The 17422-nt window shown below is 40.6% G+C and overlaps 1 protein-coding gene across 1 annotated transcript in view; it reads right to left on the bottom strand.

Moving 5' to 3' along the window:
* Window positions 1-335: 335 nt before the first annotated feature.
* PRKN (parkin RBR E3 ubiquitin protein ligase) overlaps window positions 336-17422 on the bottom strand; it is a 504333-nt gene continuing 487246 nt past the window's right edge. The window contains exons 9-11 of the mRNA XM_032443533.1: window positions 17059-17145; window positions 6440-6557; window positions 336-1573 (exon numbers count right to left, since the gene is read on the bottom strand). Of these exons, the coding sequence (XP_032299424.1) occupies window positions 1464-1573; window positions 6440-6557; window positions 17059-17145 (315 nt within the window). The 3' untranslated portion in view covers window positions 336-1463. The remainder of the gene's footprint in view (window positions 1574-6439; window positions 6558-17058; window positions 17146-17422) is intronic.

The raw sequence follows: 17422 nt of genomic DNA, 5'->3' as shown, positions 1-17422 counted from the left end.
AGTACTCCACTGCTTTTAACAGCTGGCCATTCTTGTAGAGTCTGGGATTTCTTTGTACCTCGAGACTGTTGCTCTGCACTGACTGATAGAAGGCCCACCCATAATTTCAGAAGTCTACAGTCACACCACACAAGCTGTTAATTCAGACTTGATACAAGAAGTTAATGGCCCTGAAATTTATTTTTATTCTAAGAGTATGCTTTAATCAATGGGCTAGTCTCTCAGCTGAGAATCAGATGAGTTTAATCTGTCAAGGAAATGCATTATCCATTACACCCAGCATCTTTTTACTCACTTACCTCGTATAAAAATAAATGAATACATAAGCAATGAAGTCATTTTTGACACCTTTATTTGCTGTGTGCTTTTTCTCAAAATGACTTATAAGAAATCCTTACCTGACACGCTGAGATGAACAGTACCCATTTCATTTTAGATTAGGACAGCAATGCAAAGGATATGAAACAGTAACACTGTTCAGGCTTGGAAATGCTATAAAGCTTTACTTATTGTGTAAACACTGTAAAATGAAAGAAGTTCCTCATTGTTTGAGCTGTGAATGCATTTTCAGAAATCATATTCTGATTCAATTTAGATTGACAATGAAGGAAACCCCCAAGAAGGTTCCTCCTGCTTCCCATGCTACATTCAAAGTATTGCTATAAGCACAAGAAAAATGAAACCCCTGGAGTTTAGCTTTTACAACACTTAATCATATCCAACCACCACTGCAACACTCATGGTTAGAGCTCAAACTGCATGCATCCTCAACTAATCTATGAGAGGTAACTTAGTCTGTGTGATGATAGGCAGATTTCATGCCATGTGTTACAAATACGCAAGCACAAATCTGGCATAAAGCTGGCTGTTTCTATGAGAATTTGGTTTGAAGGCAAGAACACTACAGCAAACCTGTTCAGAAGGAACCCTGAGTAAACACTGAACAGCCAGTGTCTTCCATCTGTTAAAAAGCTATTAAGCCGTTAAGAAACACAGTCTTAAAATCAAAAATTGTGCTGACTGAGCAAAGGAGTTGGTGCTGGGACTCTCCACTGTAGCTCCTGATACACAAAAGCACCTGCTGCTCTCTTGCAGGAGTCACGGATTTCTGACTAGAAATATCAAGTGTGTTCCTCATGGTAAACCTGTCTGCTCTCTGTGCTGACAGGCTGAAGATATTCAGAAAGGTGAAATTTATCCTTCTTTGTACCACGATGAGTAAGTTTGTCCATTAAAACAATTTCTCTTTTTACTTAATGGATTTAAAACCCTTGGCGCACCTTCAATGTGAGTTTAGTATAATTCCACAGGTAAGCAAGAAAAAAACAACAAACTGAGCTAACATCTGAACTATCCACCCCTGAAACCACTGGGAGTTTTGTTCAAGCAGGGAGTTCAGAATGTGACCCTGATGAAAGCCAGCTGCAGCAGCAATGCCAGCTAGCCCCTGGGTCACTGTGCCATCAGTCAAACCAGTGATTGCCCATGCAGGTTCTGTTCCACTCCACGCCACAGTTCCAGCACCACTCAAACCTGCACTGAGGTCGAGGACATTTCATGTGCATGCAGCCACCTGCAAAAGAGCAAAAGAATGGTTTTGGTACGTGAAAAGCACTTACTGATATTAACCAGCCATTAACAGTTTTAGAATCAACTTTTGTTGGCATTCAATTACTAACCAAGTAAAATATTTAGTAAAAGGGAAATTCAAACCTGAAGACTGCTTCTCCTCAGCTTTCTAAATCCTGCTACTCCCTCTCCTATTAGGATGCAGCGTGCTGGTGTCATTTGAGGGACTCCAGAAGTAGGAACTGAAGTACTGCCTGACATTTGGAGAGACTGTGCAGGGGACACAGAACAGCAATGGCAGGCTCTAAAACAACACTTATGGAGGTGACTGCTCCGAGGTAATCTATGCTAGTAGAGTGGTGAGCCAGAAGTTGAACTAAATTATTAGTTTTTTTAAATTTGGATTCAGTGTTGGAGGGTTTTGCAAAGAGTGACTCAAGAGACAGATCTTAATGGCTGAGTGCCGATGATACAAAAATGGCATTAGTAATTTAAGTTGACTTGACCTTCTTAGTACTGAAGCAGTCTTTTGATCACATCGATGTTTCCTTTGTGTTAGGTTTCTTACATGCCCATACTGTGAGAGCAGCTTTAATCTCTCTGCTCACAGCCTTGATGATATGTTTAGTTTGTAATATATAAAACATTAACATTGTCAAAGGTCATTACAAAAATGTACTTCAAATGGAAACTATGTTGCTCACCACACAAAGAAATCTCTTGTATAATTCAAACAGAATGAAAACCATGCAGTAAGAAGTGCTGAAATGTCATCTCAGTTTGACTCCAGATGGTGATAAGATGTACAAGGAGTGTGTGTTTCCTACTGTACGACCTGCAACACTTACACAACCTTTCCTATAAATGCCACTCCAGAAGGTAAAAACAACAGACACTAAGAACTGATCTGTTAAATAGGTCAATCTGCTTCATTTGACAGAGGAAGAAAACTAGCTGTGATGGCAAGGTCTATTCAACATATCAAACATCCTGTATTAATGTAAGAGATGCAATTTACTGGACATTTCTGTCTTATTTAAATGTAAATGTACTGATGGCCAGCCTCCACAATACATTTTACTTAAAGTTTAGAACCACTCCTCTCTCACAGTTTGTATTAAGCCATCACTGGATGAAATGCATCTCAATCCTGGTGCAGGACTACAGCTCAATAAGCGCTCTGCATCAAGCATGTGTTCTACCTGCTAAGCTACATCAGTCAAGTTCTCTGTTATACAGGCGCTGAGATCAGCAGTCAGTGTGCAGTGCCTCAAGCAGTGTGGCCCACAGCTCTGTGAGAACAGTAGTCTTCTGAGAGACATCGATGTGTATTTAAACTCACTCGGACTGACAACAGAGCTGTGGGAGAGTGCTTTGCTCTTTCATATTGGCTCTGCAGAAAAGTTACTGGCACTTAAAAGGATTCTACAATGTCTGTAGAAACACAGGCTCTTGTAGAAAAGTTATGGATGTAAAGGAATACAGTATTGCCACTGTCCCTTGAAACAAAAAAGGGCCACAGAGACCTTTGGGGAGGGAAAACAGAATTATTCTCTTGTTGCGGAGTCAGAGCACTCCTCCTAAAAGAGGACTGCTGGCAGATTTCTGCACACAATCACCAGCCTCTTAACATCAGCTGTACTCAGGGAGATGCAAAGTGTTCCTTTCAGTCAGCCCAGAAGCTGGAATGTGCAGTACTTTTACCAGAGAGGAAAGGAGGCACTGCACTTTTCATGCTTTGTGCCTTAATTTGTGGGACCACTGAGGTGGGAAGGCACAGGGAAGATGAAAAAGCTCAAGGAATTTTAGAGCCATTCAGGGCAGCTGGGCAGCATCCATGCTGACAGCAGGTTATCCTGGTTCATAGTACTAGATTTTTTCAGCATGGCCTAAAGGCTATCTGACTACAGATGAGACAAAGCTGTTCTGCACAACAATCCTCCCCAGAATGCCTTCCGCAAGCATGATTTTACCAGAACATTTTTATACCTGTCCCAGCCAGTTCTAGACTGCCAACAGAACCACAGCCTCACAGCAGCCAGACCCACTGAGGACCTCCTGGCTTTCTGTGCTTGCAGAGAAGCAAGAAGACTACTGCAGTTCCCAGGAAGTCTTGTCAGTTTGACTTCTCAAGGGCATTAATCATTTTTGTCCACAGTTGTTAACAAGTTTTCACTAACGAGCAGGCACAAGTTTGGTTTGCAAGTGGTGATATGAAAATCTGTCATTTGTGCATGACTACAACTTTTTGGGGAGTACAACTAAACTAAACAGTGCTGAGATACCATTCCCTTTTGAAATCCTGTTAATATAAATTGGCATATATATTTTGAGAGAATGCAATTAACAAAGGTGTTTTGTTAAAAGACATTAGGTACCTTTTTATCTTCTGACTCAGTGAAACACATCAATACCATCACCATGGTATTGTTACATAGGAAACAATGGGCTGCCAGCAGTTTACAAATGTCAGTCTGGAAGCCGGAACATGCAGTACCCATTATCAGAGAAGACAGCAAGCACTGCACCTTTCAACCTTCACGCCTTAATTCACAGAATCACTGGGGTGGGAAGGGACCTTGGGAGATGATCCAACTCAACCTCCTTCTGCTCACATAAGGATCAACTAAAGGAGGCTGCTCAGGGTCATGCCCAGAATGTTTCTTAGAATGGAGGCTCCACAACCAGTCTCGGCAGCCTGTCCCAGTCTTCAACCACCTTCATGGTGAAAAGTGTTTTCATATATATTTTATTACTGCATTTGGATTTGGACTCGTTGCCTCTCGTCCTTTCACTCCACACTACTGAGAGGAGCCTGGCTGTGTTCTTTATCACTCCAATCAGGTATTTATGCACGCTGGTAAGATTCCCTTCTGTTCTTCAGGATGAACAGACCCAACTCTCACAGCTTCTCTGTTCTCTAAATTAATCACCTCTGTAGCCCTTTCACTGGCCTTGCTCTGCTCTATCCACTTGTTAAATGGGGAGCTCAGAACTGGATCTACTATTACAGCCATGTCTCATCAGAATTGAGTAGAATAGAAGGATCGCCCATGATTTGACGGTGATGCTTCTCCTAAGCAGTCCAGGATACAGCTGACTTTCTTTGCTTCAAGGGCACTGATGGCTCATGCTAAACGTGTATAAACTTGTATACCAGTATACTGTATATACTTGTACACCAGGACATCCAGGTCCTTTTCTGTAAAGCTTTCCAGCAATTGGTCCCCAGTTTGTACTGGTGTATGGAGTTATTTCTCCCCAGGCTCAGGACCATTGCACTTACCTTTGTAGGACTTCATGGGGCTCTACTCAGTACATTTTCCAGCCTGTCAAGGTCCTTCTGAATGGCAGCATTACCAGCTGGTTCCAGTACACTGAAATATTTGTAGCTTGATTCTGTGTCTTTGGCATTTTGCATTATGAGGCATTGTTCTGACACAGGTCTAGCCATAAGCAGGGAAAGGTCTGTTCTTGCTTACAATCTATTTTAAATACTTATTTTATTCCAGGGGAAAAAAAATATAATGGCCTTTATTTTCTTATTTTTTTTATACACTGGTGGTTTTCATAAGCAATTTCCCTATTTGGAATTATATAAATTATATCATAGTGTCAAATAGGGATATTCTATTTATGATGTGTTACAACAACTGCTTATAAATTAACAATGAAGTTACACAGTGTAAGAGAAAGTAAAGCTCCTAGCACTGCTTCCAGCCTAACCAGAAGGTTTTTTGTTTGTGTATTCACATACCATAAGTATGAACAATCACAATTACTGCCTATTTGTAACCCAGTTCAACCTTCTGGCTTTCCAGCTCATTTTATAAGCCTGTAAATAACTTTTCTGACCTACTCCTCGGTTCTCTCTCTTTTGCTGCCTACCTTGCTCACTACACTTTGCCAAATCTTATCTCCCCTTCCCACTCCTGAATTCATGCTTTCATTCCTTCTGCTCCTTGTGCTCGAAATCTCCCACCTTCCATCTGCCAGCTACCTTCTTTTCTCATACCCCAAATCTCAGGATTTTGTCCTATTTCTTCCTCAGTAATATTTCCATAGTATCACTGCTTCATATGTTTTCTCCTTACAGTTTGCAGTGTCTCATTTAGCATTTTCAAAGTCCCTTTTGTATAACTGATGCTACAAAATGGAGAAGCAATCTGTATACTCAATATTAATATAATATTTAGGCAAACATTTTATTTTGATTAATTCACCTTAATACAATTAAATCTCAGAACAGCACATTATACAAAGCACAGCCTATTTGCTTTTCCTGTTCCCTGCTTTAACCAACCCGTTGCTAACAGATTACTTTTCACCCTGCAGGGAAGGCACTGATCAGTGTAAGTAGTTTGTCAGGACTCACATTTCTTCCTCAGACCTGATCTACTGCAGAGGGCATTTCAGTAGGTTGAAATTCATTTCATTTTAACTCAGCTGTATGCTGTCTAGACATCTACACCAGATCCAATTCTCCTACATCCCACTTTTAGATGTGAATCTTCTGGACCTCATCAGACTCATGCTTTGTTCCAGTGTGAGATGAGTTTTGCCCTGCATATGCCTATTTTTTTTTTCCATTCCAAAATGTATACAGCTAACTGGGCATTCAGTCATATTAACACTACAGCCAGTACAGCACGTTCCTTGTCTGTCACATACGTGAGTATTTTGTGAGGCTTAGTCAGTGGCTTCTGAACTAAGTGATTGCTTTCAAGATAACCTAGATAAAGTGGTAGAGGGAGCATTCAAGCTTTGTGCCCTTCCTCTCTTGTCATAGCAGCATGCGAGCACATGTTCGTTCATACATACATACATGCTAACGTTAATTTTACATGACAGTTAAGTACCAGTTATTTACCATTTTTCTCCACTGGAATATGGCAGTTGGGACATGGCTTGGTTGTTTTCTTGATTGTTTCTTTAGATGCCTCTTCCCACCGGGCTTGCATGGCTGCGTTTTCATCAACTGCATATCCCTGCAAAGAGTAAGCATTTACTCACAAGTGCAAGCTGCATTTTGTTTTGTTTTGTGAAGCAAAAATTCTGTGCCTCTCACAGACTGTTTTCCCATGGTGGGCACAGCACACACACTGGGTAGGAGCACAGGCTGCCCTCCCTGCTGGGGCTGCAGGAGTGTGTGCCACCTGGGGGAGATCCTGCAGCCAGGTGGAGGTCAGGGGCATCCTCCAACTCCCTGCCCAAGCAGCCCTACAGGATGGCGCAGCGGGCACTGGGACATGTTGCAGAGGCACCCAGGCAAGTAAAGTAAAAGGTGAAGCTTGGAATCAGGTGAATCCAACTGAGAACTGACATTTTATACAGGTCTGATATTTGCTTCAGGGATTAAATCTCTTTTCGCATGAAATGCAAAACACCAAAGCAATGCAATACCTCTAAGCAAGGTTCCTAGAAGAAAGCTGTTTTTGTTTTTTTTCATAATAAGGTATACTCCTTTTATTTCTTTGTTACTGTGATTGAGATTTCATTCAAATATAACCTTGTGCAAATGTGTAAGGCTTCATAAACTACAGAGAAGAAACACAAAGGTATTGGAGGAAAAGTAACAAAGTCCTGGTGAGTAATGAAAGCAAGTGTCTCCCCAGCCAGAACTACACAGACAGCAAAAGTCATTGTGAATAAGGCTGTAAAAGGGACTCCTGTGTTTGTCCTATTTATGAGTGGGACAAAATTACATAATCTACACAAGTGTCCTACTTGGCAATTTCCTACCTAGAATGACAATACAAGGACCAAAGAGATGGCAGTGCCCTGGGTAATTTCTACCATACAGGATTGGAAATGATGCTGAAAAGTAAACATTGTGTTTTGGTTCCAGCCTTGAAAAGCTGCTCTACTCATACCGTGTTTTCTGCTTTTCAAGTACATGGAAAAACAATGACCTTATGCTAAATTATATCCTTTGCAAAAATTGTTACAGCTTCTTTGTGTTTCTGCCTTCTAGATGACTACAGGCTGCTCTGTGAATCAACTCATATTCCATTTACACGGATTTCTAAAATATTTATTTCTAGCAAGTCAGAAAAAAGGAACTGACCCAACTTTGAAAGATGTGATTTGACCCTAACTCTAACTGATTTCTACTGTGCTGCTACAGATAAAACATGACTTTTGCAGTGTCAGAGACCAACATGTAGTTGGTTACTTCTTGGCTGGAGTCACCGGAGTTCAGATGGAGTAACAAACAGCAACATCTCATTCATCTAGTGGTCCCTGCATCATGCATCTAAAATAATCAGCCTCTTTTAATCAGAACACCTTGAAAATGTCTTTATACCCTAATTTCCTTTGTTTTATTACTTGTATCAGTCACCTGAGCCCTTTAAACCCTTCTACTGATCCTCACTTTTGTCCCATTTGCCAGTATTTCTGATGCAGAGACAACAAAAGTGAACAATGTTGTCTCAGCTCTATCGTAGAAATGATTTTTACTTTTACCTCTCTGCTTCTGAGGGGGGACTTAGGCTCTGCATGCTGCTGGGTTATTCAGCAGTATGGCAAATGGTGACATCTGTCGAATGGTGCATTAGGAACTTCTGGGGAATAGAAAAGGCTACTCAGGGTAATAGCAAAGAACATAATCTAAGCCGATCTCACAGCACCCTGATCTTTAAAGAAAGGAGATTTTAGCAAGAGATCTGAGCTAACACAGAGGGGCCTGAACAGAAGATGTGGAGGGCAGGAACAGCAGTAGGGTCTCAGTTTGCCCGATGACAGAAGGAAGAGGATATTAATATCATCTGGTTGCAACAGCAATTAATTATTCAGCATCCATAAATACAAGACAAAAATCACCATTGCAGCAAAAAACGTTACTATTATTTTCAGAATAACAGCTATAAGAGGCCATCAGATGCAATTTTACTTTTTCTATTCAACTCAGAAGAGCTCCACAGTGGCTCAATTTTTTTCCCAAATAGTCCAAATCCAAATGATGTGATTCAGTACTTGGAACTGTATTTTTTTCACTTCTCTGTGACTTTATTGTGCCATAATAGCAAATGACATTGAGGCAAAATTTCACACACCAAATTGCTAATTGGATTTGTATAAACATATTTGACCTTAGTTCTAAAAGCAAAGACAAACTTCAGAACGCTCAGAAAGAATTAAAATAAACAAGTGCAAACTGCACATACACAATTCACTGAGAAAGAACAAATTGATGACAACAGCAGAGTGAATTACTATATTAATGTTTTCCTTTGCAAAACCTCTAGCATAAATAGGTTCAGCAGCATGTTATTTCCAGCCCATTAGAGCTGAAACATCCTTCTTGTGCCCAGTACTGCTGAATGCTGAGGTAAAAAACTTCCTGCTGCAGGAAGCGAATGCAGAAAAATGGTATACTGATAGAGTCTCTCTAATTCATTAAAGAAACCATACCTCCCATATCTATGAGCCTCATAGTGCTTTATGTTCAATGTGCTTTATGTAGTGCTCCATATACAGTGACTGCAGGCATGTGTATTTATCTTCATTTTCTCCTCAAATAATAAAGGAAAAATTATATGGCAGTTTTCCATTTAGTAATGCCTATTTGTATCACCTTCATTCACCCTATGCTAGCAGAACTCACCTTGACAATGGGAGGGTGACCAGAGCTTTCAGCCAGAGGTGGTTCGCACATGCCTGGGCTTGGATAGGAAGCTCTGCAGTACTCCAGGCATGCACCACATGGGATGGGAGACTTTGCTACATTTACAATGCAGTATGCTCCAATTCCCCAGTTATCATAGGGTATTCATCAGAGCTATACTGAAAAGCTGCTAGATTCCATCCATTCCACTTTATGATTTTTTTTTGATTCCCAATTGTTGATGATGACAAGGAGCGAACACTCATAAATAACAGGATGCTCCAGATGAGCTGTTGCAAGCATTTTTCAGCCTCCCTTCTTCAATATCTCTTAGTGAAACGGAGAAAGAATTCACCTTGCTACCTCTGGGTCACACTGAAGGATGAAGATTCACTTCTGTTCTGTTCCTATGCTGAGTCTTTTGGAAAAACTAAGGATAAAAAGACTACAGAGACTGCTGAGCCTCACACAACATTGCAAGAGAACACGTACATGGAAAGTTCTTCATGCAGTTAACCTACATTGAGCACTATAGACACAGAAAGCATGCTCAAACAGAAACAAAAGCATCCTGCTTTAATGTAGCAGCTCATTCGGGTAATGGGGCACACACCACCTTGTCAGCAGAATTATGTAAAGCAGCTGAAGTACGTGGTCAGTCAGCAACTAGAGAGTACCAAAAACGTATATGGCACAACTTGTTCAAAAACATCAGAAGCTTTAGATACATAATGTTAAATTCAGATGCCTCCATATTAGATTGTCTTACATAAGCATTCTTCTTTTACAACCATGCTTAATTTGCGTAGCACAGACAACATCTGAAAACTGAAAGCCTGTGGTTCAAAATAAATATGAAGCTGTAAACACTGTGTTGTGCTCAGCTTTGGTGAATGTGGTTTCTGGGCTACTGCTTGTTTGTTGTTGCTGATTATTTCCACTCTGATGAGCAAAAGAGTTGGCCATGCATTATTTAAAAAATACATCCAAAGCAGTTTGCTTTTCATCAGAAATACTTCTTCTGTTCCTTCCATAATATTTATATTAACACTGCCTATAATTATTTTGGGTTAGAGCACCAAGCAAAAGCAGACTCCTCTTTAGAAATCTGATCTACAGGGGTTGGTGACAGCCTAACTTCAATTTCTTTTGTTTTCTCAGCTTCTACTGGGCTGTCCTATGAACACAATTGCACAAAGTAATCCCCTGTCATGTTTAGCGATGTTTTTTATTTAACTTCTAGGATAAAACAGCATATTAAATAGGACATCAGATAGGCTAGAGGAGCATTGAAACAAAAAATTGAGTAAATTAGGAGTGTCAGTAACACTCAGGTCCAGCTACACTCAAATGAAGCAGCTTTGTGTGAGCCAATTGGCTTGGTATACCTAAGGAACCCTAACTGCAAAAAACTGCTGGTGTGTGAAGGCAGCAAGTAGCTAAAATCCAAGTTCCATGTTACAAATGGGGTATTGTATCTGATGTGAGATGAAAGAGATTTCCATTAAATAAAATTAGAGAGCTCCAGTTTGGTTACAATGCACATCAAGATTCTCACACTGCATACTGGGGATGTTCATATCAGAAGATGTATTCAATTTAAAACTCAAGCAGCTAGTAGACACTAAATGATCACCATCCTAAAGCAGACACCTAGTCTAATACAGGTCACTTTCGTATCACTGTTGTGCACCAATGGAAGGAAGAATATGTTTTTACCTGTAAGTGGCAACACAGCTGCAATGGACTGTCAGCTCAACCTCTTAAACGAAAGCAGGTTGTCACATCTTTTTGCTTTACTCTGGCCCAAAATACAAAAGCTAAATTCTTTCTATATAGTTCCCATCTATTCCTCATTAGACAGTAAGCCAAGACCTACTCTCAGATTTCTTCCATTATATCTTTACTTTTAACATAGGGATCCATTTTACAGGGCATTTATAACTGGGTTACAGTTATTTTTCTTGTTCTTTTAAGGAGTCATCTGTGAGTAAGTATCCTGTGCCTGACACTGGGAATATACCAGTTACTGAATCCAAGCTTCAGTTTCTTTTCCTATTGTGTCAGATACTTACGACATTGAGCTACATGTATCATTTTGGTACAGCCATGTATTACTTAACTTTTTAAATTTATCCGATGGGAAAAAAAAAAAAATCAATAGTCTAATAATAGATGTTCCAGATTTCATACTGTGACTCATTGAAAGATATTTTGTATGAAGTATGTCTCCAGTAGCCTTTTCTTTCACTAAAATGCAGTGAAATAATTCAGATTAATTCAGAAGCTTACACAGATGGGCCCATGTGAACCTAATGAGATTCAACAAAACTAACAACAAGGTTTTGCACTAGGGTCGGGGTCATCTCAGGCTTGTGTATATGTACAGGGGCTGGGAGAAGACCTCCTTGACAGTAGCCCTGCTGGAAAGAACTGCCGAGCCATCAGTGTGCTTTCACAGCCCAGGAGGCCAACAGTATCCTGGGCTGCATCAACAGATGGGTGGCAAGCTGGGTGAGGGAGGGGATTGTTCCCATCTGCTTTGCCTTTGTGAGGCCTCATCTGGAGTACTGCATTTGGGCCTGGGCTCCCACTGCACAGGAAGGATGCGTAACTGTTGGAGCAGTCCCAGAGGAGGGCCATGAAGATGATCAGAGAGCTGAAGCAAAAGGTTAAGGGAGTTTGGATTGTTTAGCTAGATTGTTTCACCCTTCACTGAATTTTCAAAGAAAAAGAATTACTACTTCTTTAAAATAATATGTAGGTTGCTCTGCAAGTAGTGCTTCCTATTTATTTCCATCAAAATTACAACAGATACAAAAAGCACATCAACACTATTTGATAGAACAAATTCTCAGCTACAAAAACTATTTTTCAACATAGTCACTACCATTAACTATGCGTTTTTCACCAGCAATGAACAAGAGCCAGCATGCCACACTCTCAAAAACCTGCGTGAGTGAAAGTGAACCCCCATCACTCTTGGCTCTGGGCAGCCTGGTTGGCAACATACCAGGTGGGTTGAAACTAAATGATCATTGTGGTCCTTTTCAACCCAGGCCATCCTATGATTCTATGCTTCTACTGCCACTGCAGAAAAGCACCATGCACCGCCTTACTGTGCTCACATTCACTTACAATATTGCAAGAAATAAATTGCATCAAACCTGATTTTCATGAAGCATTAGCTTAATATTTAATATTTTACCATTACAATAATTCAGCTAAGGATTTTTTGTGATTGCCTGTGTGAATTCCACGTTAGAATTAAATTCTGAAATAGCTCTTGTTCACAGTGAACCAATATGTTTTTCTGCATAATTACAGAAAACTTCCACCTATCTAGAGACCAGCCTTCACAACTCTTTGTGCTTGCTGGAAATCTACAGCAAAAACATCATAAGAGATCAGACAGATGTTCAGTGATCGGGAAGGGAAACCTAGCAAGACACCACTGTGTATTTTATACCACCTACTGGCAATTTAAAGATCTGCACACAGGAGGCAATGGGACAGAACAAAGGATGGGAGGTTCACTTCAGGCTCAAGTGAGACAGGAACTCTTCCAGCAACTACAACACAAAAGACTTCTGCAAAGTGCTAGGTGATGTTACAGGCATTCCTGGATGTTAGTGCACCTGGGTATGTTTTCAAGCTATGCCCATGCTAGCACAGAGCCACTAAAGGCACTTCTGAGATTGGGTGCTATGTTACCTTTTTTTGAGTCACCAGGGGCCTCATCTGACTGCCACGGCTTTTCAAATATCATTGAAAATGGACTGGCAACTATATCGGCTAATTTGCTCAGCAGTCTGGAATGCACGTCATTGAGACCCATAGACTTAAGAATGGCTTAGGTTGGAGGAGACCTTAAGGATTATCCATGTTAAGCCCCTCTACTGTGGGCAGGGCTACCATCCATCAGATCAGGCTGTTCAGGGTCCATGAATGCCTCCAGAGATGGGGTACCCACAGCCTCTTTGGGCAGCCTGTTCCAGCATCTCACCATCCTCTGAGCAAAAAATTTCTCCTCAATGTCTAAGCTAAATTTCTTTTCTTTTAGCTTAAAACCATCCCCCCTTGAGCTATCGCTATCTACCTGTGTAAAAAGTTTATTTCCCTCTTGTTTATAACCTTCCTTTAATAATGGACCCTGGGAGTCACCACCTGTGACAGGCCACATAACTGCTGACAGCAACCCTCTGGCTAAGACCATCCAACCAATTCTTTATCCACCTAATAGTCCAGCCTTCGGATTCCTATCTCTTCAATTTAGAGATTAGGATGTGGTGGGAGACCATGTCAAAGGCCTTGCACAAGTCCAGGTAGATGGAATTCAAACAGTTAGCAGGGCTGGGGCTGCTAGAACTAGCTGAGTGGCATTTCAGGCTTGGACTAAGAGTACGTATGACTTGATAGGATTTTAATAGCTAAGCTTGGAGCAGAAGGGACCACTTGGCAAGTTTTAAGACATTGGCCACCAGGGATGTTTTATCTAGGCTTTGGTTTACAGCAGTTGTGCTAGTGTCAGTGGTAAAAATCAAACTGTTCAGAAAGTTTTTGTGCCAGTTTAGCTAGGCTAATTTTAAGTTGTGGATTTAGAGAGGAAGCTGGTTTATGGCTCGATTCCCCTGTATACGAGTGAGGTTAAAAGGAGCCAGGAAGCTTGGTCTTGTGGTGTAGATAGCAGGTGCTATGCAGTTATTTCTAAACCTAAATCTGGCTGGAGTCACTTTTATGGTATCATTGATTCCATCATACACACTTTGCCTTTGAATCCATCAAACATGATTACTTCTCACATCCTAATCTTCAAATAGCCCTAAGAAGCTGCAATGGTTTTAAAAAAAGCTTGTCAGTCAAAGTTGGCTCAGATACATATTTTTTTTCCCCTAGAATTATGTAACATGCATTAAGATGGGAAATAATCAGAACATTCTTAGGATGAGTTTTCAGCAGGAGATCAGGGCTAAAAATGGAAATTCAGTAGAAAAGAGGACATTTTATCCATCCCAATAGACCACATAATATCTGCATATAGATATGTAAGACCTTAACATACCAGTATTTAATGCTAGATTATTCTCTGCATTCCCATTGCTGGATTTCTTTTTCTGTCCCAAATAACAAACAGAGAGGAGAATGATTTGGTGACTGCATGTGTGGTTGACCCTTAAATCTGACTACTAGCTATTGTGGCAGAAAGATCTGCTTGTAAAATAGATGACGTGGAAAGGATCCTGACTATCAGAAAGGGGAAGAGTCAAACTAGAGGAACTTAAGCCCCAAAAGGCCACCCTGGAAATGTAGCATTCCTAACTAAACAGATATGGTCAAAGTCATCACAGTCTGAAAAATAGTACAATTATAGCAAATTCTCAAATGTTCTCATACACAGGATTCTGCCCCAAAGAGGACAAAAAGGACAAAGGCAGAAAATACAGGTGGATAAGTATTTAAATCAATTTCAGTGAAACAGATGAACCAGTTCCACATGCACCTCTTTCCACCTAGGCTTTGTGAATGCTCTGTATGCATACACTTGTGATGTATGCAAGACATTTTTTTACTTATGCAATTCAGATGAAAAGAGCATCTCACCAGCAGTTTGGCTGGTACTGCTTTAGCTAGCTCTGCAGTTTGCTAGAAGCATGTGAAAGCATTTCCTTAATAGCACATCACCACCTTGTGGAGGAGTTTGATCAGTGCATCTCACTTTCTAAGAACAAGTCGATCTGATCTAAGTCAATTGTCTTAAACACAAATTAGAGTCGGAATGAATTTTGAGTAGTCTGTAGTCTTCTCTGCACCGGGGAACAGATTTGCACAGCTAAAAGTGATATTCTGACACCATTTAACTATTCTTGGAACAGCTCTTTCAAGAGCGCTGGAAATCATTCATGAGCTGCTAAAATGTTCACTTTACATTGGAACATCAGTAGTATTCAATTTCTTTAAGTTAACAGATCTAACTGGGTATAGTTCCTGTGTGAGACTTGGGATCAGATGAATATAGCACTCACACAATTATCAGGAGAAGCTAGGGCAATATGTGAGTCTTTAAAATAAACCTCTTCTTCCTACGGTCTTCTACATTTTCCTGGCATTGCTCTATCTTTTGCCAGCATGGAAATCTTACAAGCTCTAGTTTTCAGTAACTCAAAATTAGTGAAGCACTTTGTGCAGTGACAAGAAGACTGCTCAAGGATTTCAGTACTATAAGGAAGACTTGTGACATAAATAGCTTGGTACACTATAGCCTGGCATGAATAGATTGGCACACTATTCATGTTGAAATGTATTCAATTTCTAGCTCTACAATATTTGGGTAAGGCTTTGAGCTTTGTTCTGCTTCACCAAGTTATTGGATACTTTAACTAAAGAATCTTCCAATGTCTTTGCTGAAGCTGTTTTGTTTTTCCATAGATGTGAATGGGAGCTGGAATGCTTTTCTAAGGCTGCTGCAAAGAAAACAAGCTTATTCTTTGTGGAGGACAGCTAAGCTGCTCCTTGTCACAAAGCAATGTGAATGCCAGAAGCGTACATACGACTTCAAAAACAGAGTTGCGAAAATTTATGGAATAGAAATTTGCTGTTGGCTGCTAAATACCAAATTCTATACCTGAATCACAAGAATGAAGCATTATTATAGTCACGCGCTCCTCTCTGGACATCAGTAACTGAGAGCTGTCAGAGACGGGGATCTGGGCTAGATGGACTTTGAGTCTTCTATAATACACCATTTCCAGGGCACTGGGGACATGTCCTACGTGCCAAGACACAGGTTGTTTGATTCTGTCTTGATGAGCATTGATTCTTTTTTATAAAGTAGAGGAGCTTCACTAAGAAAAGTTAAAGAGAAACACCTCCACATGGGTCATAGCCTCCTGCATTGTCTCCTAAGTACAGTAAATGAATCATCTCATGTTAACAGATGGGGAAGGTTCCCTTCAGGTTCCCAGCTCTGTCTCAGTCTCTGCATTCAAAGAGTGAGAGGCCCAAATGCCAGCTTCAGACAGAGCCTGCCTGTAGGTACCAACAGGAGCTGCACATGCGTAGCTGAGAGCTGGCCACGCACCCTGTCAGCACCTGCTTACAATCTTGCATCTGCTGTGTTGAACTGCCTGGGGTCTCAGTTAGCCTTACTGCTTAACATCATACATGCCAGACACCTGAATTTCAGTGTTTTATATCCTAGAAGATCAGCCTGGCCATCAAGCAGTGAGGTATTTAGATATTTAAGGGGAACCTCTCCTGTTTCTTGTTGCTGTTCATTTTGTTTTAATCCACTGATTTATCAGTCATGGAGAGCAGGGAAACTTCAGTCAGTTCAATCTCAAACAAATGCCAGGAGAGAAAAACTATTTCCTGTCCATGGTTATAGCTACAATAGGCACAGCATTATGGAACAGCCTAGAGTAATTATCACCTAACAGCTTAGGCAATCCATTTTCTATTTCTCTAAGCTAAAACATAAATTATCAACAGCATTTTCTCCACAAGCTCTATAAAAACCCTGTTATTCAGTCAAAACCCACATGATTTCCTGGCTGGTGCACTGAATACAAGCTGCAAGGCAGCAAGGCTAAAGAAAGCCTTTCAGAGGTATTCCCATTAAATAGAGACAGCCCCTGAAGCCCACTGGAAAGGGCTTTTCTTTATCAACTGATGGCAGACCTCTGTGTGCCCCTGACAACTCAGCTACTCTGTCAGTCAAAGAAACTGAAATCCACCACAGAGTCAACCCCAATGGCCAGAGCAGTTCATAATGAACATAATTGTTTTGGCTTAAGATTATAATTAGAATCAACGTAGCAAAATATCACTCTTGCTGGGCAAAGGAGAATGATTAAGATGCAATGAGTTGTGGGTATCTCTACCTTTTGGGCCGCAGCTCCCTGTGTGCTGAGGAAAGAGCTGCATTCCTCTTCATGGTATTCTTCTTTACATTCACGGCAGAACACAAACTGGAAAACAAACCAAAACACAGAAGTGATAAAAACATGTTAGGGATACAGACAGCAGATTACAAGCATGAAGAGTCATATAGCAGTCATTCCATATAAATTCCCATAATCTTCCAAATTGTGCATCTCACGATACAATCTGATCATTAACACGATAATTTGGCATATTATTATCATATACTTCTTTGCTGAAAAAAAAAAAAAAGCCATTACTAAAAATGAGATTTTGCTACACGGTTGGTTTAGGGACAAAATCATACTAGGTGCTTCTGAGTGT

Source organism: Coturnix japonica, chromosome 3 (assembly GCF_001577835.2).
Source record: "Coturnix japonica isolate 7356 chromosome 3, Coturnix japonica 2.1, whole genome shotgun sequence".
Taxonomy (NCBI): domain Eukaryota; kingdom Metazoa; phylum Chordata; class Aves; order Galliformes; family Phasianidae; genus Coturnix; species Coturnix japonica.
This window is presented reverse-complemented; position numbering and strand designations above follow the sequence as displayed.